Genomic DNA, 25,666 nt, shown 5'->3' with positions numbered 1-25,666 from the left:
GTATCAAAGATGAAACAGAAAGGGTTTTAGTCAAAGATGAAGAGATTAAGGAGAGATGGAAAGATTATTTTGATAAGTTATTTAATGGAAGTCATGCTCAGGATCTTGGAGACTTCTCTATTCCTTTTCATGAGATGAATCGTGACTTCATGCGCAAGATTCAAAAGAAAGAAATTGCAGAAGCTTTGAAAAAAATGAAATCAAGAAGGGTAGTTGGCCCAGATGGTATACCTATCGAGGCTTGAAAATGCTTGGGAGAGAAAGGTTTAGAATGGTTGACAAATCTTTTTAACAAGATTTGGCGGATAAATAAGATGCCTAATGAGTGGAGGAAGGGTACTTTGGTGCCTCTATATAAGAATAAGGGTGATATACAAGATTGCACGAAACTGTCGTGGTATAAAACTCATGAGTCATACTATGAAACTTTGGGAGAGGGTGATTGAGTCTAGGTTGAGGAAGGTTGTCATGATATCGGAGAATCAATTTGGTTTTATGCCTGGAAGATCAACTATGGAAGCTATACATCTTCTTAGACAACTTATTGAGAGAAATAGAGAGAGGAACAAAGATTTGCATATGGTTTTTATTGATTTAGAGAACGCATACGATAGAGTACCTAGGGACGTTCTCTGGTGGACAATGATGAAGAAAGATGTTTCTCTCAAGTATATTAGTATAATTAAAGATATGTATGAAGGAGTAATAACCAATGTCCGCACTTGTAGAGGGATGACAACCAATTTTCTTATAACGGTTTGGTTACATCAATGATCTACTTTAAGCCCTTTCCTATTTGCTATAGTGATGGATGAGTTTATGAGATCAATTCAAGAAAATGTGTCGTGGTGTATGTTGTTTGTTGATGATATTGTTTTGATTGATGAGTCTAGAGCTGAGGTTAATGCTAAGTTAGAATTATGGAGACAGACATTGGAAGCAAGAAGTTTTAAGTTGAGTAAGAGTAAGACAAAATATATGGAATGTCGGTTTAGTAAGCAACGAAGTAGTGATGGGAGTGTAGTGAAGCTTGGTGAGTAAGAAATACCGGTGGATGATTGTTTTAAATATTTGGAATCTATCATTCAAAAGTATGGAGAAATTGATGGAGATGTAAATCATAGGATAAAGGTTGGGTGGATGAAATGGAAAAGTGCAACTGGAGTGTTGTGCGATCGTAGAATGCCATTGCGGTTGAAGGGAAAGTTTTATAGGATGACTATTAGGCCCGCTTTACTATATGGTACGGAATGTTGGGCCGCCAAGAGACATCATATTCAAAAAATGAGTGTAGCTGAGACGTGTATGCTTAGATGGATGTGTGGGAATACAATAAAAGATAAGATTCAGAATGAGGAGATACGTAAGAAGGTAGGCGCTGCACCCATTGAAAATAAGATGAGAGAGAATCGTTTATGATGGTTTGGACATATTCGGCGAAGGCCTAATGATGCCCCTGTTAGAAGGATGGAGAAATGGGAAGATATATTAGTTAAAAGAGGTTGGGGTAGGCCTAGGAAGACATGGATGGAGATGATAGGAAAGGATATGAATGCTTTGAACCTCACCGAGGACATGGCATTGAATAGAAATGATTGGAGGAGAAGGATTCATGTGGAAGACCCAGAATGATTTTCTTTTTTGGTTCATATCGCCGACCCCAATTGTTTTGGGATGAAGGCGTAGTTGTTGTTGTTTGTGCCCCTAATGGGCACAACCTATTACATGTTTAGTGAAAAGACAAAAATACCCCTAATGGTTATTTATCTATTACAATGAATAATATATATATATATATCATATATATGTACAATTAGATATGCATATATACATATCTTAACACTCTCCCTCAAACTCACGGTGACGCAACCGAGAGTTTGTCAAGGAGAAAATGAAATCTTGGTGACGAAAGTGCTTTGGTGAAGAAGTCCGCCAATTAATACTCGGATGGTACATATGGCAAAGTAACGTTCTTAAAAAATTCTTCTTTGACATAATGACAATCCATTTTGATATATTTGGTCCGCTTATGAAAGGTGTGATTGCTGGCGATGTAAACTGCACTTTTGTTGTCACATCATAGTCTTGAGAGATGTGAACACCCAAATCTTTTAGTAATTGCTTCAGCCAAACTAACTTGGAGGGTTGTGGTTGCCATAGCTCAGTAGATGATAAAGACATCTTTTACTGTTTTCTGTATTTTCACGAAATCAATGAATCCCTTACAAAAACACAAAACTCCATAGTTGAGCGACGATAATTGACATCTTCCTCTCAATCAGAATAAGAATATGCAATAACTTTTAATGAGGAGGAAGATATGCAATAACTTTTAATGAGGAGGAAGATGATAAAAATAAACCATAACTAATAGTATTTCTCATATATCTAATAATCTTCATTACAACACTCATATGTAATGTCGTAGGAGCATGCTGAAATTGACTAGCAGAGTAAATAACATGTACAATATTAGGACGAGTAATAGAAAGATAAGATAAAACTCCAATCATTAGTCTGTAGGAAGTTGGATCCTTCAGAGGTTCTTTATCATCCTTCTTCATCTTTGCATTGATAACTTTTAGAGTGTCAACTCGTTTTTCATCTGAAAGTCCTTATCGTTCTATGATCTATGTTGTATACTTAGTTTGTGACAACAAATAACCATGAGGTGAGTAAGCTATTTCTATTTAAAGAAAGTATCGTAAAAAGCCAAGATCTGTCATGTCAAAGTTGACTTTGAGCACATCTTTGATATGACTAACTCCTTGCTTATCACCTCCTGTGACAATCATGTCCTCAACATAAAGAAGTAGTATCACCATACCTGCATTATAAGACTTAACAAACAATGTAGTGTCAGTCAAAAAGATTTGAAACTAAGCCGTGTCAAGAAAGTCTTTCGTAACCGAAGAATTTTTTCATTTGCAAATCCTAATCCTGGTGGAGGTTCCACGTAAACTTCCTCTTTGAGGTCACCATTTAGAAAGACAATTTTGACATCCATTTGAAAAATAGGTCATTTTTTAGTTGATGCTATAGAAATAAAAGTTCTAACAGTAGTCATTCGAGCAACTGGAGCAAATGTTTTATCATAGTCTATTCCATGTTCTTAACTATATCTCTTGGCTGCTAGTCTAGCTTTATATCTCTCTAATGTCCCATCACTTTTACTTATAATCTTATAAACCCATCTATACCCTATAGTTTTCTTCTCTCTAGATAATGTCTGAATTTTTCAAGTTTTTACCTTTTCTAAAGCTTCTAATTCATCATTCATGGCTCTAATCCATACTTGATGATTTTTAGCATCATTATAAGATGATGGTTCTATATATGAGTGTATGGACAATATACATACTTTATATTTGAGTTCAAACGAATCATATGATATAAATCTATTAGGAGGCTTTGAAATTCTCATGGATTTTTTAATGATAGAGAAATCTATAGCTTGATTTTGAGAATATCTTTCTAGTGCATATGAAGGATGATCTTCGGTGCGTCGAGTATAGGTTTGAACTTCATTATGAGATTGGTCTATATCATCAATATCTTCATTTTTATTCTCATGTGTATCATGAGTGTCCTCGTTGTCACTCTCATGCACATCATGAATGTCAACATTATCACAACTTAGAACTTTATCGTGCTCATTAGCAAAATAAAAAAGGAAAGAATAATCACAACGCTCTTGGATTTTATTTTTATCAAACCCGTTTTCATTTTCAAGAAAAGTGACATTTTGTTGAAACATATAGCTTGTCCTTTTTAATTTTATAACATTTATATCATTTTTGTTTTTCGGCATATCCTAATAAAACACAAGGGATAACTTTAACGAAAAGTTTATCATTTTTGTTAGTAAGGACAAAGCATTTGCAACTAAAGACTCTTAATCTTTTATAATTAGGAGAGGTTTTAAATAATTTTTCAATAGGAGGAAGGTTTTCATTAGTTTTTTAAGGTATTCTATTTATCAAATATACTGCTGTAAGGGTGGCTTCAGCCCAAAAAATCTTAGGAAGATTTCTTGATATAAGAAGTATTTTTGTAGTTTCAACAATATGTTTATGATTTCTTTCGGTTAGTCCATTTTGTTAAGGGGTATAAGGGCAATATTTTTTATGAATAATCTCATGTAAATCAAGATAATTTTTGAAATCTTTTGATAAAAATTCTCCTCTGGAATCAGATATAAAAATTTTAATGTTGGCTTTAAATTGAGTTCTTCGTAATGATGAAATTTTTGAAAGCAATCAAATACTTCGGATTTGTGTTTAAGAAAATATATTCAAGAGTGTCTACTGTAGTCATCTAAAAATATAACATAATATGATACTCTTCCTTTAGATATAACCGGAGCCGGTCCCCAGACATCCGAATGCACTAACTCAAATGGTTTTTTTTATACGAAATTACTCGGTCTAAAAGATAAAGATTTCATTTTACCAAGGATGCAATCTTCAAAAACTAAACCATTTTCTTTATAATTTGCAAGAAATGGAACAAATATACACACTAGGATGTCCTAGTCTTTTATGCCAATTTTCTATATTTCTCTTTTTCACAAAATTATAAAAAGAATGTTTTGATAGTTCAAGATTGTCCATAACATAGAGATCTTCTCTTCTATGGCCTTGCCCAATCGGCTTTCCGGGCTGAAGATCCTATATCAAACAATCATTAGACAAAAAGGAGATTTTGCACCCATGATCCACAATTTGGGAAACTAATAGGAGATTTAAATTTAATTTTGCTACTATTCTAACATTGAGTATATAAAAGGTTTGATGTTTTTGTAAAGTTCCAAAACTTTTGATTTTTAAGGAGGCTCCATCGGCGATTGAAATATAAGAATCATTTGGGTTAGTATGACATTCAGATAGTGTAGACTCATTTGGAGTCATATGAAAAGAAACGCTGGAATAAAAAATCCAAGTGGTCTTACCAGGATCAATACATGTAGATACGACTACACCTGAGAGAGAAGATGTTTGATTCTTGAACATTGGTTGTAGTGCCTCCATGAGTTGTGCTAAAGACAATGAGCCCAAGCTTTTGGAGTTGGTCATCTACACCATTTCTTTTATTTCTTTTAAAAGATGGCCCCACGGAAGCCACTTTCTTTTTATCTTTTCGATCTTCTTTTCTCCTTTTTGGGCAAAAAAATTTGATGTGACCCGATCATAGAAATTATAGCATATTAGTTTGCCACTCTTCTTGTGTTCATATTCACTTCTTCTATGATCATTTTGACTCCTCACATAATCATTGGAGTTTCTCCTATTCTCGTTACTTTTTCCAAATTGAGGAGGCTTATAAGCCCTTGTGTGGTTTTCTGGCCTTGACATAGCAAGCACAAATTCATCTTTAGTAGATGAGAGTTTTTTTTAACCTATTTTTCTCTATAGTTAATTCTTTAAGTGTTTCTACTATGGTAGGTATTCCTCTATGAAAAAGGGCCGATTTGGTCCCCTTCAAATTCGAGTCTAAGTCCATTAACAAATAGATAGAAACATAGTTGGCAAACCCGAGACTCGGGCTTGGATTGCCCAACCCTTGACTCATGGGTCAACGAGTTGACTCGGTAACTCGTACATGTTAAGACCATTTTTTTTTTAGTATTTTTTTAAATAATACTTTAAATATTGTCGTGAGCCTTGTAGAGAGAGAGAGGGAGCATTGGCTCTCCTCTCAGAGGGCTCAATGCACGCCTCTCAGAGAGAGAGAGAGAGAGAGAGAACCTAGCTGTCGTCGGTGTGAAAGGTCGTCATCATTTGTTGGTGGTCACCGGCAGTGGTGATGGCCACCGAAAATTGAGGGGGCCTAGGTTTCAGAAATGGGGGGAGGGAAAGAGTCAAAACACTCGAGCCTCCCCCTGCCCCTCTTTATGTTTTAAATCTGGTTCATCGTGGAATAAATCGGTACACATGCTGGTTCATCTCATAAAGAATCGGTATGCATACTGGTTCATCCCGGTGAATCGGGTAAGAACTGACTGGCTTGAAACTGACTTGAATTGTCTGATTCAGTGTTGACTCAGCGAGTTGCCGAGTCAGGCAATTCCTGAACGATTCCAGCCCCTGAACCTAGTTAAAGCATGTTTGGGCTGGATCGGTGGTCCAACTGCTGGGCGATCGAATCCGACTCGGACAATTCCTGAGTTAGATCGCCGGGTTTGCCAACTATGGATAGAAATGCTCCATTGTAATTTGTTTATCAGAGAGTTCTACATCTTGAGGACAATGCCACTTAAGATCTAAAAGAGTCAATCTATCCCAAAGAAGATATATCCCTAATGCTTATTTCTCCTTGGGTCCTGGTTCTAACCTTGTTTTGGATATTACATATATGTGCTATGTCTTTTAGATATTTTCATGCATCACTTGCAAAATCAAATTTGTCAAACTTGAGCATTTTTTGATATCAACACTATTGATGAGTCATCTAATGATTTTTGAATGGCCCATCCTCCATTCTTTCCATCTTTTCTCATATTTTCCAATGACTTTAGATATCTCTTGTCCTTGGAGAGCTACTTCCTTACCATCTTCAAGTTTGGTAAGGATAAACTTTGGTTCTCTTTTGGTGCCATCAACAACCCTTATAAACCTTTTCCCCATATTTTATGTTTAACTATTGATGCCCACATCACGTAGTTCGTATCGTTGAGTCTTACGAGAATGGAGACGATCACTTCTCTTTCATCTTCCATTTTTACAAATAAGAGTATAGAGAAAGAGAGAGAGAAGGAAAATGAGTTGATAGGATAGAAGTTAAATACTCTTTGGACACCACGAGCTCACAAACATACTATCCACACTCTTACGTCCACACAAAGTCTTCAACTGATGGCTCTGATACCATGTAATGAAACAAGAACAAGAACAAAATGGTGCCTCTTATGGGCTTACAAGAGCACAATATTCAAATCACAAGACCACTTATGGGTGAACACTCAATCACATACACATGACCCACACAAGGGCCAAGAGAACATATAAAAAGTATAGAGAATTGTATTACAAAATGCTTGAGAAAGCATTGGGTTACATGGAAGGGGATCACCCCTATTTATACACACAAGAGAGCCATAGAGTCATTGGGACTCTCCCTAACGGCTAGAAATAGAGCCGTTGGGGATGTCCCGACGACTTTATGTAGCTTTGTCTTTTATGCTCTCCACTACAAACTCATATCCTAGTTTGTACATAAAATAAATAAAGACTATTGTGCCCCTAATGGGCACAACCTATTACATGTCTAGTGAAAAGACAAAAATACCCCTAGTGGGTATTTATCTATTACAATGAATAAACTATATATATACATATATTTATCTATATATACATATATGACTGTATAGATGTATATATATTATATATTGTATTGTTTTTCTATTGTAATAGGTTTTGTCCTTGTAGGGGCATTTTTGTCTTTTCACACGTGTAATAAGTTCTGCCCATTAGGGGCAGACTTATCTTTTACTTATTTTATTTTATTTTTGCCTTTTTTATATTGTACAAGGGCATATTGGTCCATGACCAATATAGTCGTTGGGACCTCCCCCAACAACTATATTTATAGTCGTTGGGAGCATCCCAACGACTATATGGTGTTCCATATTGCCTATATAAAGGGGCCAAAGCCCCCTTGTGTTTTTAATGCTTTTCTTAAGCATTTGTTATTAATAAAAGCCTATATTTTTTATGTTCTCTTGTGATTGCCCTTAGCGGCTATTGTATGCACTTGTTATGCTCTTGTATTTGCCATTGATTGATTTTTTTGTATTGTCTTTTTGTGGACTTGTGTACTAGACTTCTTAGGTAGGTGGGAAGCGCACTTGCCGGAAACTTGCTTCGGAAGCGCGATACTCCTTGCTTGCGAAACTTCTTGGGAATCTCGATTCCCGCACACTTCTATGCTTTTCCACACTTATGGTTTATGCTTCCTATATGCTTTTCTCACGTTTCTTTTCATGTTTTTCTTGTATTTTCTCTCATGCCTCCACTCACTTCCCATGTACTTTCTCTAAATTGGTAACCATCATTGTTAGATTTGAACAAAATTTAACTTTTTTACTGAAAATCATGAAATATACGAATGATCAATTTTATTTTAGTTTTTATTTGTTTCTAGTTCGATTCTTATTCAGTTACTATATTGCTTCATTTTATTCATATTTCGCTTTCAAATTGATACTTCGCTTCCTATAAATTTAAAATGCCTCGCTTCCCGCTTTCGCTTCCCGTATTGTTTCCCGCTTCCACTTCATAGTTTGGCAACTTGGGTTGTACACTTTGTTCTTTGCTCTTGTATGCCCGTAGAGACTTTATTATTATTTTTGCTTGTTTCATTACATTGTATTTGAGCCTTGGGCTCTTGGGGCGTGTTGATTCAAGATCGTATTCGTGATTGAAGAGCTTTGGTTATCTTAAAGTGAAAGAGCACGATAAACAAGATTGCGTGGAGGAAGATCGAGTGATTGGGGACTCTCTTGCTTTAGAAAGCTCGCCATCAACATTCTTTTCCATCTATCTTCTTTTTTCTTCTTTTTTCTCGAGCTATCTGACTCCAACTGTCTTCTCTCTTTTTCTCAAAAGATGTGCGAAAAAGAACCCATACTTGTTACATTCAAACTAAATGGCTCAAATTATCTAATGTGGGCCGCTGCCGTGGAGAACCATCTTAAGGCTAAAAAGCTATGGGTGTATGTAAGTGGTACTGCATGTGAACCACAACTCACTCACCAAAAAGGATAGAGATCAAATTAAAGCCCTTGGTGGCGAAGAAAGAGAAAGATACCTTAAAGAATATCATATTAAGGTTAAGGATTGGGAAGCCGATAACACTCAAATCCTATATTGGTTCCTAAATAGCCTAGAACTTAAGATAGCTGCCAACATTGTAAAATTTAATAAATCTTGTGATGCATAGTTTTTTTTAAAGAACATGTTCATGCAAAAGGACTTGACACTACAATACTTCCTTCAAGAGAAGGTTCAAACTACAAAATAAGGAGATAAGAGTGAGATTACTATGAAACTCTCTCTCCTCTTTGGGATGAGTTGGCCTTGCTTGAGCCTCAATGGGAAGGCCCCGACATTAAAATGAGAATAAAGCAATTGGAAAATGAGCAACTCTTTACGTTTCTATTCGGGTTGAGACCCGAGTTTGAGCAAGTTAGGTCATCAATATTGCATAGGACCACTACTACCTCACTTAACAAGGCCCTTGCCGAAGTATACCAAGCTGAAACTCGACTTGGCATGAACAAAGGAAGTGAGAAAGTCCTTGCCGTGTCAAGACTCGACAACTATGTTAATACATATAAACCTCTTCATTTTGAGAGGAATAACAATGGTGGAGGGAGGCGAATAATATGTTATTTTTTGTAATGAACTGAGATATATCAAACCGAAATGTCCCGAGCTTAAGAAGGTGACAATCGTTGAAGAAGCATCCAAAAAGGGTGAGAAAGCACATAAGATTAGTAGCGAAAGGTTATGCTTAAGAGTATGACATTGATTACGAGGAAACCTTTGCACCCGTAGCACACATGACTAGCGTTGCCTTAGCATCCATTAAAATAGTGGCATATTTGTCAACTAGATGTCAAAAATGCCTTTTTGAATAGGGACCTAAATGAGAAAGTGTACATGAATCTTCTTCCTGGTCTTGAGATTAAGAAAGAGAAAGTTCTTCATTTGAGAAAAGCTTTGTATGGGCTCAAGCAAGCCCCAATGCTTGGCATGGTAGATTTAGTAATCTTATTGTTAAACTTGGGTTATAAATCATGCTATACCGAAATTGCTCTTTTTGTCAAAGATACAAGTGCTGAAATTGTTATTTTTCTGTTATATGTGGATGCTACGGTTATTACAGGAAGTGACAAAAAGGGAGTGAAAGAAATTAAAATGATTCTTAAAAAATATTTTGATATGTCTAACCTTGGTTTTTTTAAGATATTTCTTAGGTATAGAAGTGACTTACTCACCCAGAGGATATATTTTATCCCAAATAAAGTTGACTGCAAATATCATTGTCAGTCAGGAATCTCTAACAATAAGAAAGTTGATACACCAGAGATTATCAATGCAAAACTAAGATTGGAGGATGGGACTCTTCTTTAAGATCCAATTGTATATCGACAACTGATTGGATCTCTAACCTACTTGTCTATTATGAGATCGGATATTGGTCATGCAATTCATTCAGCCAGTCAGTTTCAACGTGAACACCAACTACGGTGCATATGAGGGTCGTTTTGAGAATTGTCAGATATATCAAAAATACTATAAATGGTTTTCTTATCCTCTTTTTTTTTAGATTTAATTGCTTATACTGATGCAGATTGAGGAGGAAACCTTAATTATAGAGTCTCAACTACTGGTTTTTGTATATTTTTAGGAGATTGTCTTATATCTTGGAGCTGCAAGAAGCAACATAAGGTCTCGTTATCATCAACGAAAGCTGAATATCGAGCCATGACAATTACAACTATGAATATTATTTGGCTAAAAAGTCTTCTCAATGATATGGGCGTCGTCATCCGACAATAAAAGTGCAGTATATATTGCAAACAACCACACCAAGCATATAGAGATAGACGGGCACTAGGTCAGAGAAGAATAATTAAGAAGAACAATTGAGTTGTCTTATGTGATTTCTGATTGTCAGTTTGCAAACTTCTTCACTAAGGCTTTGCCTTCACCTTGTTTTGGCTATCTTCTTGACAAACTTTCGGTAATCACACCGTAAGTTTGAGGGGTATTGTTAAAATATATTGGTATGTATATGTATGTCTATCTATACATGCATATATTTACCTATATATATGAGTGTATATATAGATATATTATATATATTATTGTTTTTTTATTGTAATAGGGTTTTGCCCCTGTAGGGGCATTTTTATCTTTTCACACATGTAATAAGTTCTGCCCATTAGGGGCAGCCTTGTCTTTTACTTTATTTTATTTTTGCCTTTTTACATTGTACGAGGGCATATTGGTCCATGATCAATACAGTCGTTGGGACCTCCTTAATAGCTATATTTATAGCCGTTTCTCTCAACAACTATATGGTGTTCCATATTGCCTATGTAAAGGGTGAAAACCCCCCTCTTGTTCTTAATGCTTTTCTTAAGCATTTGTTATTAATAAAAGCTTATATTTTTTATGTTCTCTTGTGATTGTCCTTAGAGCACGTTTGGAAGCAAGAAAAACTCTCATAGGGAAAAAATTGCATATGAGAAGTTTTGATACGATAATTTTTCTAAAATGAAAATTTTTCACTTGTTTGGGTAGCATGCGAAAAATAAAATGGAAAATATTTAAAAAATGAGAGAGAGGAGGGGTGGTGGTGGTGGAGTTTCTATGGTGAGGATTTTCGGGAAGTGGGTGATAGTGGCTAGTGGTGGTGGTGGAGCTTCTCTGGCATTGTTTTTTGGGATGTTGGTGATGGATGGTGTTGGAAATTCATCGTGGGGTTGTGGTGGTGGTGGTGGAGCTTCTTCGGTGCCATTTTTCGGGAGGCGTGTGATGGTGAGTGATACTGGTGAGATGGATAGTGAAAAATCATCGTGGGGAGGGCACTTTTCTGTGAGGTCGGTGGTGGTGATGGTGAAACGGTGGGTGGTAGTGGTGGTGAGATGGGTGGTGGGGAGTGGACCTCACCATTTTCTCTTGGTAGGAAACATTTGAAAAAGGTGCAGGATCCGAACCCGATCCATGTAACTTTCTTTTAGTTATCGGGTCTGGATACACCAGACCCGGACCCATAGTGTAATGTAAACTTAAATACACATTTAGGTCACAATTTTTTTTACAGAAATCGTGACAGCCGCAATCAATATCTCTCTCTCTCTCTTATCTTTCTCAATACAGGGGCGAAAGGAAAACTTACATGGTATCAGAGCAGGTTCCAGCTAAGGATTGAAGAGGATTCCAAAAGGTGCGGCAGATCAAAGGTTTGAGGTTTCATCCATCCATTCTTTCTTTCCTTCAGATTTTTTTCTTTCTCTACCTCCATTCCCAATCTCCATCTCTCGTTTCCCCTTTCTGTTTTCCCAGCCTTTTCTTTTCTTCTTTTAGTGGATTCATGTCTCACGTGAATCCCTAAACTGTTAGAAGGGAAAGGCTTGTTTCACGTGAATCTCCTGTTTCACGTGAAACACAAAGATCAAATTATAAAGATCGTGTATTTCACGGGAATCTCTTGTTTTTATTCAAATCTATTTTTTTTTAATCTTCTGTTTCTTTATTCAAACTGTTCCTTTATTCAAATCTTTTTCTCCTGCGTATCCCTTCTTCATTTTGGGCTGCTGTGCGACATAAAATCTGTCTGGGATTCATTTTGATTAGACTTTCATTTTTTTTGAATCTTCTGTTTCTTTATTCAAGCTGTTCCTTTATTCAAATCTTTTTCTCCTGCGTATCCCTTCTTCATTTGGACTGTTGTGCGACATAAAATCTGTTTGGGATTCATTTTGATTCGACTTTCATTCTTTGTTCTCATTTGCCCTTTCTCGTATCATATTTGTTTTGACTGTTACGAGTGGGATCCACATTAAAACTCAGTCCTTCTTCTGACAGCTTCTGGTCATCAATTTTTGAGTTATTCAGCGCAAAAAAAGAAAAAAAAGAAAAGAAAAGAGGAAGACGATCAGCAAACCTCTCTGGCTGCAGACTGAGCACTCTGTGAACACTTCAAAAAAAAAAGGGGTTCCTTTTCTTGTTAAAACTCATTTTTCATGGATCTTCATTCTTCTTCATCCAATCTTTCTTCAAGTTTTCTCACTCAACTCGTTTCTGAAAAGTTAACTACCTCAAACTTCTTGATTTGAAAGAGACAAATCATTCCTTTTATAAGGAGTCAAGGTCTCTTAGGTCACCTTGATGGAACCACTCCCGCCCCACTTGAATTTGTTACGAGAGAAGAAAAAGACGACAAAGGAGTAAGTTCAATTGTGTATGTCAAGAATGTAGAGTACCTCAACTGGGAAATGAAAGATCAGTCAGTGGTTGCATACATTACTTCCACCTTGTCCCAAGAGGTCCTTGTTGCAATTCCCGACAATTGTACTACTCTACAACTTTGGGAAAAATTAGTTCAAACATACTCACAAGTTTCGCAGGCGAGAATGGTTTTTCTCAAGTGGGAATTTCAGATGTTGAGGAAAGATTCCATGACCATCATGGAATATCTGAACAAGATGAAGACTATCACAGACCAACTTGCAGTTATAGGATGCGCGGTGAGTGACAGCGATATGGTACAACAGACTTTGAGTGGATTGGGATCCAACTACAATATGATCGTCACTTCACTATTGTGTCTCCCTGCCCTTCCTACCTTTGATGAGTTGCGAGCAAAATTGATTCAGTATGAGATGACCCTGAAAGGGTTCTTTGAGGAATCTCACATTCACACAAATTCTCAGGAAATTTTTGCCACAGGAGTGACTTATGGTAGAGGACGAGGACGAGGAGGACAAGGGGCGAAGTGGACACGCAGGGCGTGGTCTGCTTCACACTCCAAATATGTCAGCTCATGCGCAGGGGTCAAGATCCATTCCTACCCGCTTCCTTTGTAACAAAAAGGGGCATATCAAGGCGAATTGCTGGCATAATTCAGAGAATAAAGGAAAGGGTCCACAGACAGAAAACAAAAAGTTCTCAAGTAGTGGAGAGATTAAAAGATTTGCTGATATCTGCCTTGTCAGAGTTGAAATTGAAGCAGAGTGATGAAGGCACCTGGTTTGTCGACTCAGGGGCAGCGACTCATGTGACAGATGATGCAGGTAAGATTTCTAATCCCATTCTTTATTTTGGAAAAAGTAAGATTGTCACTGGAGATGGATCCCACCATCTTGTTTCTCATGTTGGAAAAACTGTCATTCCCATGTCATATTCCACTCTTACTCTTTCTGACGTTCTTCGTGCTCTTGACATTAAGAAAAATATTGTCTCTGTTTCCAAACTTATTGATGATAATAATGCTTTAGTTGAATTCACTCCCTTCTCTGTGCAGGTCAAGGACCTACGCACGAGGGAAACATTCGCTGAAGGAAAGAGACGAGGCAATATGTGTCTTTAAAGAAGCTCCTTGTCATGTTGTTCGCCCTCTTCACCTGAATTCAAAGTCGCCTTCATTAGAGTTGTGTTCATCCTCTTCTGCTAATGTTTTTAGTATTTCTGAATGTAATAAGTCATTCTTATGACATAGTCGATTAGGACATTGTGGGAGTCATTTCATTGAGAAACTTGTATCTAATAATCTCATTCCAAAAGAAAGTCTAAATAGGGATGAGAACAGTCACAAATGTTCCAGTTGTCTTTCCTTCAAGAGCCATGTATTGCCTTTTCATTCCATTAATAAGAGAGCTTCAAAACCTTTTGAGATAATCTGTTCTGATGTGTGGGACCCGCCCCAGTTGTCTCCGGATCTGGGAGCAAATACTATCTAATATTTGTTGATAGCTATACTCGATACACTTGGATATATTTCATAAGAAATAAGTCGGAAGTCTTCTTTTTGTTTCAAGATTTTCTTTCCCTTGTCAAAAATCAATTTTCTGAGTCCATTCAATTTTTCCAATGTGATGGAGGTGGGGAATTCTCATCTCGTGATTTTATTTCTTTTCTTCAAAATAACAGAATAGGAAGAAGGGTGTCCTGTCCTCACACCCCTCAACAAAATGGAATTGCTGAACGAAAACACAGGCATATCGTTGAAAGTGCCATGAGTATGCTTCATGACAGCAATCTTCCCATCAACCTATGGACAAAAGCTTTCCATTCTGCCGTGCATGTGATAAATAGACTGCCTATGATTATTCTGGAAAATAAGTCTCCTTATCACTGTCTTTTTGGAACTCATCCTAGTTATTATGATCTGCGTGTTTTTGGATGTGTTTGCTATGTGCATATCGATCAGTCCCTGAGAAACAAGTTTCAAGACAAGGCTCAAAAGTGCAGATTTGTGGGATATGCAGATGACTACAAAGGATATAGGTGTTATGATCCCACCAACAAACGCATCAGAATCTCAAGAAATGTTGTCTTTGATGAACAAAATTTTGACCACGGAGCTGACACAACGAATATGTCAACTGAAATTTACTATCCTTGGCTGAGCTCAGAACTTTTTGCTGGGTCCAATGAAACATGTTCCTCAGATTGCGTGCAAGAAGAAGAAGAGGTATTTGAGAACACTGGGACGTCGGGGTCACAGAATGCAGAGGAAGTACCAGGAAGATACAAAGGCATTATCTATTCCAGACAGAGACCGACAACATCAAGCCATTCAGATCATGTCTCAGTCGTCAATCCTACTTCTTCTCATACCCTTGCAGTTAGAAAATCAAACCGCATACAACATCCTATTGACAGGTGGGTTAGTTATAACAACTTCTCCTTGGATTTTCAACTGTTTTTAAATGCCATCAATAAGGACGAAGAGCCCATCATGTATTATCAGGCAGCAACTTCTATGAAATGGGTAGAAGCCATGAATGATGAAATGCAAGCCTCCCATGAATGTGGAACATGGGAAGTTGTTCCCAGACCACCTGACAAAAATGTTGTCGGATGCAAATGGGTCTACAAAATCAAGTACAAGCCAGATGAAACCATTGAACGATATAAGGCAAGGCTTGTAGCAAAAGGATTCACTCAAGAAGCAGGGCAAGACTATGATGAGACCTTTAGTCCGGTTGTAAGAATGAGAACGATTCGAATTATCATTTCCCTGGCTGTTGAACATGGATGGAAGTTGAGTCAGCTTGATGTAAAAAAATGCATTCTTACATGAGGATTTGAAGGAGGAAGTATACATGGAACAACCTCCTGGATATCAAGAACAAAATTGTAAAACCCATGTATGCAGGCTAAAAAGAGCCATCTACGGCCTGAAGCAAGCATCTTGCTCTTGGTTTGATAGCTTCTCATCAGAGATTCAGAAACATGGATTTTCACGTTCCATGCTGGACCACTCATTATTTATCTTTAAAAGCCAGTCTGTGACCACTTTATTATTAATTTATGTCGATGATATTATCATCACAGGAAACTCTGCAGACCACATCTAAGAAATAAAAGACTTATTAGGTCAAAGGTTCAAAATGAAAGATCTTGGAGTTCTACGCTATTTCCTTGGTGTAGAAGTTGATAATCAAGCTCATGGATTGACACTCACTCAACACAAGTACACCGTAGATGTTCTCAGTAAGGCATGCATGAAAGACTGCAAACCTCTAGGAACTCCGAGTGTACTTCATGAAAAACTTAGCGCTCATGATGGGGATCTGTGTGATGACCCCACCAGGTATCGCAGCATAATAGGAATGTTACAATACCTCACATTCACTAGACCTGATATTGTTTATTCAGTCAATCAAGTGTCTCAATTTATGCATGCGCCGCGAACTGGACACCGGCCTGTGTAGTTATACACTGCCGGTCCCAAGCCCAGATAAAGGAGGAGGGTTGCGGTAGGCCTGTGACAGCCAGCATAAAAACTTTGTCATATCCTATGAAAATGAACCAATATGAGAATTTCGTTGGGGCGTTCCCTACTGAGCGACGCGCTGTACTCTCTAGGCCCGGAGGCAGTGATAAATGTGCAAGGGTTGCTAGGTCGTCGCCCAGAAGCGACGCGTCACACCGGCGCCCGGGTGTGGTGTCAAATAGGCAAGGGTTCCCTCACTTTGTTGGACGGGTGGGGGTAAAGAAGTTAGTCCAAGACCATAAAATTAGGTTAGCCACTTGGAACATAGGGTCTTTAACTGGTAAGTTGGTAGAGTTAGTAGATGTTATGTGTAGGAGAAAGATTGATATTTTATGTCTTCAAGAGACCAAATGGGTAGGTGAGAAAGCTAAAGTGATAGAACCTTGGGGATATAAGATTTGGTATACAGGAATAAATAGGAATAGGAATGGAGTAGGGATTGTTATGAGTCGTCAGTTTATAGATAATGTAGTTGAGGTCCGTAGGAAGGGTGATAGAATTTTACTTATTAAATTAGTATTAGGTACGGATATTATTAATATTATTAGTGTTTACGCACCTCAAGTAGGTTTAGATGATTCCATTAAGCATCAATTTTGGGAAGATTTAGATGGAGTAGTACAAGAGACATCTTATGGAGAAAAGCTTTTCATCGGCGGTGACCTTAATGGACATGTAGGCATTAGTAGGGATGGATTTGAGAATATCCATGGAGGCTATGGTATAGGAGAAAGAAATGAAAGTGGAGAAAGGATTTTAGATTTTTGTTTGTCCTATGATATGATCTTAGCAAACATCTGGTTTAGGAAGAGGGAGACTCACCTAGTAACATTTAAAAGTGGGGTTAATACGAGTCAGATAGATTTTTTCCTACTTAGAAAGAGAGATAGGGGTTGTTGCATCGATTGTAAGGTTATACCAGGAGAAAGTGTAGCTACACAACATAGAGTCTTAATTTTAGATCTTAGAATTAGACAATGCCGCAAAAGGGATAGACATAGGATAGATCCTAGAATTAAGTGGTGGGCACTGAAAGGAGCTAAACAAGGAATGTTTGTAGAGCAGGTAGTTAAGGAAGTTGATTGATGTCTCGAGGAGGATTCAGAATCAATGTGGAATAAGATAGCGGGTGGTATGAGAAAGGTAGCTAAGGAGGTATTGGGTGAGTCTAAAGGCGGTGCACCACTAGGTAAGGATACATCATGGTGGAATGAGGATGTCAAATTAGCTATTAAGGTTAAAAGAGAGTGTTATAGAAATCTAAGTAAGAGTCGTGATAATGAGAATTTAGAGAAGTATATGATAGCAAAGAAGGAAGCTAAAAAAGTTGTTCGAAACGCGAGGGCTAAGGTATATAAGGAGGTTTATGGCAAGTTGGATACCAAAGAAGGCGAGAAGGATATTTATAGGCTTGCAAAGATGAGAGATAGGAAATCGAAGGATTTGGGTATGGTTAGATGTATCAAAGATGAAACGCAAAGGGTTTTAGTCAAAGATGAGGAGATTAAGGAGAGATGGAAAGATTATTTTGATAAGCTATTTAATGATAGTCATGCTCAAGATCTTGGAGACTTCTCCATTCCTTTTCATGAGATAAATCGTAACTTCATGCGCAAGATTCAAAAGAAAGAAATTGCAGAGGCTTTGAAGAAAATGAAATCAAGAAGGGCAGTTGGCCCAGATGGTATACCTATCGAGGCTTGGAAATGCTTGGGAGAGAAAGGTTTAGAATGGTTGACAAATCTTTTTAACTTGATTTGGCGAACAAATAAGATGCCTAATGAGTGGAGGAAGAGTACTTTGGTGCCTTTATATAAGAATAAGGGTGATATACAAGATTGCACAAACTATCGTGGTATAAAACTCATGAGTCATACTATGAAACTTTGGGAGAGGGTGATTGAGTCTAGGTTGAGGAAGGTTGTCATGATATCGGAGAATCAATTTGGTTTTATGCCTGGAAGATCAACTATGGAAGCTATACATCTTCTTAGACAACTTATTGAAAGATATAGAGAGAGGAACAAAGATTTGCATATGGTTTTTATTGATTTAGAGAAGGCATACGATAGAGTACCTAGGGACGTTCTCTGGTGGACAATGATGAAGAAAGGTGTTTCTCTCAAGTACATTAGTATAATTAAAGATATGTATGAAGGAGTAGTAACCAATGTCCGCACTTGTGGAGGGGTGTCAACCAATTTTCCGATAACGGTTGGGTTACATCAAGGATCTGCTTTAAGCCCTTTCCTATTTGCGATAGTGATGGATGAGCTTACGAGATCAATTCAAGAAAATGTACCGTGGTGTATGTTGTTTGCTGATGATATTGTTTTGATTGATGAGTCTAGAGCTGGGGTTAATGCTAAGTTAGAATTATGGAGACAGACATTGGAAGCTAGAGGTTTTAAGTTGAGTAAGAGTAAGACTGAATATATGGAATGTCGGTTTAGTAAGCAACGAAGTAGTGATGGGAGTGTAGTGAAGCTTGGTGAGCAAGATATACCGGTGAATGATTATTTCAAATATTTGGGATCCATCATTCAAAAGTATGGAGAAATTGATGGAGATGTAAATCATAGGATAAAGGTTGGGTGGATGAAATGGAAAAGTGCTACTGGAGTGCTGTGCGATCGTAGAATGCCATTGCGGTTGAAGGGAAAGTTTTATAGGACGACTATTAGACCCGCTTTACTATATGGTACGGAATGTTGGGCTGCCAAGAGACATCATATTCAAAAAATGAGTGTAGCTGAGATGCGGATGCTTAGATGGATGTGTCGAAATACAATAAAAGATAAGATTCGGAACGAAGAGATACGTAAGAAGGTAGGTGTTGCACCCATTGAAAATAAGATGCGAGAGAATCGTTTACGGTGGTTTGGACATATTCGGCGAAGGCCTAATGATGCTCCAGTTAGAAGGTTGGAGAAATGGGAAAATATATTAGTTAAAAGAGGTCGGGGTAGGCCTAGGAAGACTTGGATGGAGATGATAGGAAAGGATATGAATGCTTTGAACCTCACCGAGGACATGGCGTTGGATAGAAATGATTGGAGGAAAAGGATTCATGTGGAAGACCCAAAATGAATTTCTTTTTTGGTTCATATCGCTGACCCCAATTGTTTTGGGATGAAGGCGTAGTTGTTGTTGTTGTTGTTGTTGTTGTTGCCACGTACTGGACATATGGAAGCGGTCAAGAGGATCCTTAGATATCTGAAAGGGACTATTGGGGATGGATTGATATATTTACCATAGTCATATGGCCAAAATGAGCACGAAATTAATGTATATTGTGATGCAGACTGGGCAGAAGATCCTGACGAAAGAAGATCTACATCAGGATATTGTGCTTTCATTGGAAGAAATTTAGTCTCTTGGAGCAGTAGAAAACAAAAAGTTATCGCTAGATCAAGCACTGAGGCTGAATATAGATCCATGGCTGCTGCCACTGCCGAAGTCACATGGATCAGGCATCCACTGCCGAAGTCACATGGATCAGGCATCTTCTAACTGAAGTAGGAAAAAAAATCTCCCACACTGCCTTGCTCTGTGACAATCAAAGTGCTATCAATATGTCATTCAATCCAGTACATCACAGTCGTGCCAAGCACATTGAGATCGACCAACACTTTGTGAGACAGAAGGTTGAAGAAAAAGAGATTGAGCCTAAGTTTGTCAGTACTGAAAGACAGGTTGCAGACATATTTACCAAAGGGTTAACCAAGGATCGCTTTTGGATGCTTAAAAGCAAGTTGTTCATGGTCCAAAACCATGATCAACTTGAGGGGGGGGGGGGGGGAAAGGTGCAGGATCCGAACCCGATCCATGTAAAGAAGATCCATGTAACTTTCTTTTAGTTATCGGGTCTGGATACACCAGACCCAGACCCATAGTGTAATGTAAACTTAAATACACATTTAGGTCACGATTTCTTTTACAGAAATCGTGACAGCCGCAATCTCTCTCTCTCTCTTCTCTTTCTCAATACAGGGGCGAAAGGAAAACTTACAACATTCTTTCGCCTCACCTCTAGAGGAATGTTTCCTATCAAAAGTGTACTTTTTAGAAAAACTCTTAGAAAAAATTTCTCTCATTTGGAAGGGTCGGAAAAATCATATGGATTTTCCATCTCATATCACTTTTCTTACATCTTTCTCACTTCCAAACATGCCCTTAGTGTCTATTGTATGCACTTGTTGTGCTCTTGTATTTGTCATTGATTGGCTTTTTGTATTGGCTTTTTGTGGACTTGTGGTTGTACACTTTGTTCTTTGTTCTTTGCTCTTGTATGGCCTTAGAGGCTTTATTATTATTTATGATTGTTTCATTATAGAATAGTCAAGCTCTAGCTTGGGAAAAAAAATGTATGGGAGTTGAGGCTTCTTTTGAAGGTAAGGTTGTATCCAGGTTTCTAAACTGGCACTCCCAAAAGATGTTAATATTAACCCATAGGTTTCATGTCCAGCCATTCATTTGACATGTGACTACATTAATATGCAAATATCAGCAAGCATGCTATGCAGTCCCAGAAAGAGGATGACACTTTAGATTTCTGCTACTTTAGTTCAAAGTCACATTTGTGTAACTCATCGTTACTGGAAGCTTTAGGTCAAACTGCAAAGGTTGACTAGAATGCAGGTGCCAAAATGCTAACCTGAACTTGTGAAGCTCGAAGGAAGTGGGCAATCAAGAATTCATCTAGCTGGAATCTTCTTTCCATGAATATCAGCATGGTTCCCAACATTCGGATAGTGTGATTTGTTGTTGTTGTTGTTTACAGAAATTCCATATAAAGGTATATTTATTTAGTTTTTGGAATAGTATGTTATATTGATATATAATTTAAGGTGCTGGCTTGCTGTTAGCACTCATGGCATTTTAGCAGACATTAGCTAGTTGATAAAATGCCTTGCATGTTTTGAAATACCATGGTGGTTCTTGACATTAATTAAGAGCTTTAATTCTTAAGCTACAACTGAAAAGTACCTTCTGTTTTTTCACAAAAAATCAGTAAATCAGCCCTGAGAGTGACCGCCAAGATATGGGACAACTATATCATTTAAAGTACGTTAGGGGCAAAAAAGAACTAGAATTTCTCAGCATGTACGAAAGCCTCTGGAGTTTGGACAATTGCAGAGCCTGTTTACATGTTAATGCTTTCCATTCATTGCAGATTTTTGTTTTTCATCCCTCTGTTAAATTAATTATATATCTATATATAATTCTGTTCTATGTAAACTGAAATACTCATCAGGGGTATTTCAGTCATTTCACTCACTTCACTCATGTAATAAGTATCGGCCTAGTAGAGCCTTTTTCTTTTTATTGTTTTTTCCTTTTTTCTTTTTATTATTTATGAGGGGGATTCCTGATTGGTGCTCTTTGTATAATAATAAATAGGGGTTCTACCCCTTGTATCCTTCTATGCTTTTCCTAAGTATTTTATCAAGAGAACATTTATTTTTTTACTGTGTTGGCCCTCAGTGGCTCTTGCTGTGCTTTTGTATTTGTTCTCTTTTTGTGATTGTGATATCCCTTGGTGGATTAGTGCTTGTGCACTTCTTTTGTATTCTTGTTAACCCATATTAGGTTCTCTATTGTATTTCCACGTGTTTCATCACACCCCCCCACCTCATCTCTTCCCTGAAAAATCCTCTCACTCTCTTGCGGATTCCTGTTCCCAAATCCCTAAAATCTTAACTTTGAAGCTTTCTCACTTTTTCTCCCATGCTTTGGCAACCATGTCATAACCACATGATCATACATAAAAAAAAGAGAGTAATAATCTCATATTTTTCTTTTCTTTTTTCTTTTTTTTTCTGTTTTCATTAGGATATGTTCTTGAGCTTATTGATATCAACAATGTAGAACATCTGTGTGAGTTCACATAAACAAACATTTTTGTTTCCTTCCTTTTTCCATTAGGATACGTTTTAGAGCTTATTAATGTTGAAATTATAGAAATTATTTTCAGATTACATAAACTTGGTTCTTTTTTTCTTTTCCTTTTTCTGTTAAGATATGTTCTTGAGCTTCTTGATGTTAGAATTATAGAACATTAGTTCCAGTTTACATAAACGTGCATATCCATTACTCATCTGAAGTTTCTACCTTGTCAAAAATATCATTGGCTCGTATATCATATTCTTGCAAGACCTTTTGAAATGAGATACCAAAAGTATCCTATTAGTTTCAAAAGATCCCCAAGTCGAAGTACATTGTGATGTTGTCCTCATTTTATTATGACATCATGAAATTAACCTAACATGTGTATATGTGCACACGTGCATGTGTGCTTGCATGTACGTTTGTGTGTTATATTTTTTTTTTAAGATTTGAGGAAATTCTTTTCCAAGAAAATTAAAAAATTTGCTTATCTGTTTCACAAGGCTGACATTCTTGTTGTAGGTTTCAGTGCTACTAAAACTTGATGCCCACCACCCCCTCCCCCTCTCTCCCCTTAAAACACACACACACACAGTGTACATTTACTTCCATGATCTCATAATTGCATCTTGGCAAGGCAAAGCACTTTCTTTTAAAAAAGCTTGTGCACACATATGGTGGAAACACATGCATCTTAATAATAACCCATGCTACAGCATGTTTTCTTGTTTGGAGCAGGTCAAAGCGCTAGTATGTTTCCCATTTGTAGTCCTACCATCTATAATGCACCATTTGTCTGCTTCTGCCCCCTGATTTTTTTTTTCAGGGCTGGTAGTAGAACTTGCCAGGATGCTATTGTAGCATAAACCAGTTTCATGTAGTACCTCAAATATGTACCTTTGCATATTGACAAGCAATGTTCACACACTGATAGCATGTGCATGGGTTAAGGTTGTGGATCAAGCACTAGATTGTTGGTTTTGGCATGGATGCTATTAAATGCTTTCTACATAAAAAAATTACATTGATGCATACAGCTGCTGGATTATACATCGTCCATATGCATTTTATGGTAAAAATGTCTCTCTCTCTCTCTCTGTGTGTGTGTGTGTGTGTGCATTTTATAGTAAAAATGAGCTCCATAACATGTAACATATATTTAGGCCATATCTACCTTGAACTGATTTCTATAGTATATTGAGCCAGCGCTTTTGCTACCTTTGGGATAAAATTTCAAATAATGTTTTTTCTTTTTTCCAGAAAAAGTTTTTTCTTTTAGAAGCTTCTTGCAGGGGGTTCTGGCATCACGTAGGATTTCCTTCAACAAGAAAGGATTGCTGCCTCTCAACCTCAGCCTTGGCAAGGCTATGCTCTACCATTAAGCAATTTCTGCCTAGCTTGTTATCTAGTATTTGAGCTTCAAGTATTTTCACCTCTTTATGGAGTTTCCTTACAGGTTTCTATTTCTTGTGTCTGAGCAAAGCTGTATATTGTGCTAAGCGCCTATGATGCCATAATTAATTGCGTTTAGTTTATTCAGCAGTCTCTTATTTAAAGATCTGAGTTTTTAAGAGCCCATAAAGCCCGCTGGCTAGTTCTATTGTCTCACTCTCACATTCACAAGGCCTGCAACTGACAATCTTGACTTGATGTCTCTTAAGGAGTCACCGACAACATGCCAAGTTACAGCTATTTCACCATCTTAACCACATCAGATCTATGATTTTAACTACATTCTATAATGTTATGCAGGTGATGCCAACAGCCAACTTGGAGAAAGATTTGCAGTTGGATATGTTGGACAGCGTGGAAGTTATGATGGCTGTGGAAGAAGAATTTGCTATAGACATACCAAACAGTGAGGCTGACAAGATTTCCACTGTTGCACAACTCATCGACTACATTGCATCCCGTCCACAAGCCAAATAGGATCACTTCTTTCCAAGTGAACTTTTAGTTTGTCCTTTCTGATGCCGTTCAACTGTTTGTAATAAATTCTTGGTGGCCATCCAGGAAGAACCATGGCAGTCTTGGGTTTGAATCTCTTCCTATCTGAGGTTAATGAATTCATCCATTCCAAAAAAAGAATGAGGAAAGATGGAATTTTTTTTATTGTTTTCAGGGAATTCTCCAGGAACCACTGTTTGTATCATTTATGCCTGAATACCTTCGCCTTGTTTCAACAATCAGCCGGTGAGAAAGAAGTGAGGTATCTGTACACGGTCTTTCTGTAAAGCAGCAAACCAAAATCCCTGTGATAAAAAACATTCATTCTTGCTTGTTTTTGGCAATGGCTGGGAGACAATGCCATCTGCAGATGGGTCAGATGGCATCTTTCTGGTTTCATGAACTGAAGTTTGTGCCAGAAAGGAGGTTGGCATCACGAGTCCAGCTCTAACTCAAAACCTTAGGCGTCCCATGACAGCCTCCTTTAGGACATCAGTGGGGCCAGAATGCACTATTGCACCGTACTAGCGATTTTGATGATTTGAACTGCTTGTGATGAAAACCAGGCATAAGGTCCTATGAAAAATGATGGGAATCTTTTGTTCCTTGGTTATTGATTTCGGAGATGAAAATGGGATGCTATTTTTTACTGTTTGTAATAAATATTCTTGCCTGGCCATCTTCAAAGGGAAGATGAGAAAAAGATTGTGGTTATCACTGTTCCTTGGGTTGTAGCTTGTCCGGCCAAAGAAGAGAGAGAACGGTGACATAAATGAGAAAATTTTGTGCAAAAATTCAGTGTTAAAAATGGCGAACAGTTTCCTTGTAGTTTTTTGTTGTTGGGTATGTATACTCTGATGGCCTATTGGGGTGGTTTTAAAAATCAATGTGAAGATTGCAGATCCCACCTGTGATCCTGTTGGGCCTTTAGGTATACCATTATGATGCAGTCTCCACTGTTACTCGAGGATGTAAATATAGTTTTAATTAGGGATGATTGGTGCCCTACAGGCAAGTTGAATTCTTATCAAGGGAATGGGGAATCGTAATACAGGCGGTTACTCCACACCTAAGATCCAAGGGTTCCAGACCAGATGCTTGGGTGAGGTTGTAGTGTAGTGGAAGTGCTTGGAGTTCATCTATTGCATCACCAAAACCCACCACTCAGAAGAGTTTATGAGAGTGGGAAAGAAATAAAACGTCTGTGAAAGTTAATATTGGTTTAGAGCTTTTTTCGGCTGTAATAGGAAGTTGAGACTTTGCTCACGTTTTACATGGATCCCAACGTATCTTTAATGCTACCTGTAAAGAGCGA

At 37.7% G+C, this 25,666-nt stretch overlaps 1 protein-coding gene across 1 annotated transcript in view; it reads left to right on the top strand.

Annotated features, from left to right (window-relative positions):
• Positions 1 to 24,524, top strand: part of LOC149838037 (uncharacterized) — a 31,147-nt gene extending 6,623 nt beyond the window's left edge. The window contains exon 2 of the mRNA XM_090006332.1: positions 24,157 to 24,524. Within this exon, the coding sequence (XP_089862458.1) occupies positions 24,157 to 24,333 (177 nt within the window). The 3' untranslated portion in view covers positions 24,334 to 24,524. The remainder of the gene's footprint in view (positions 1 to 24,156) is intronic.
• Positions 24,525 to 25,666: the final 1,142 nt, after the last annotated feature.

Source organism: Nuphar pumila, chromosome 5 (genome assembly GCF_984573655.1).
Source record: "Nuphar pumila chromosome 5, dmNupPumi1.hap1.1, whole genome shotgun sequence".
Classification (NCBI taxonomy): Eukaryota; Viridiplantae; Streptophyta; class Magnoliopsida; order Nymphaeales; family Nymphaeaceae; genus Nuphar; species Nuphar pumila.
The sequence above is the reverse complement of the archived record's forward strand: the minus strand, read 5'-3'. Positions and strand labels throughout refer to the sequence as shown.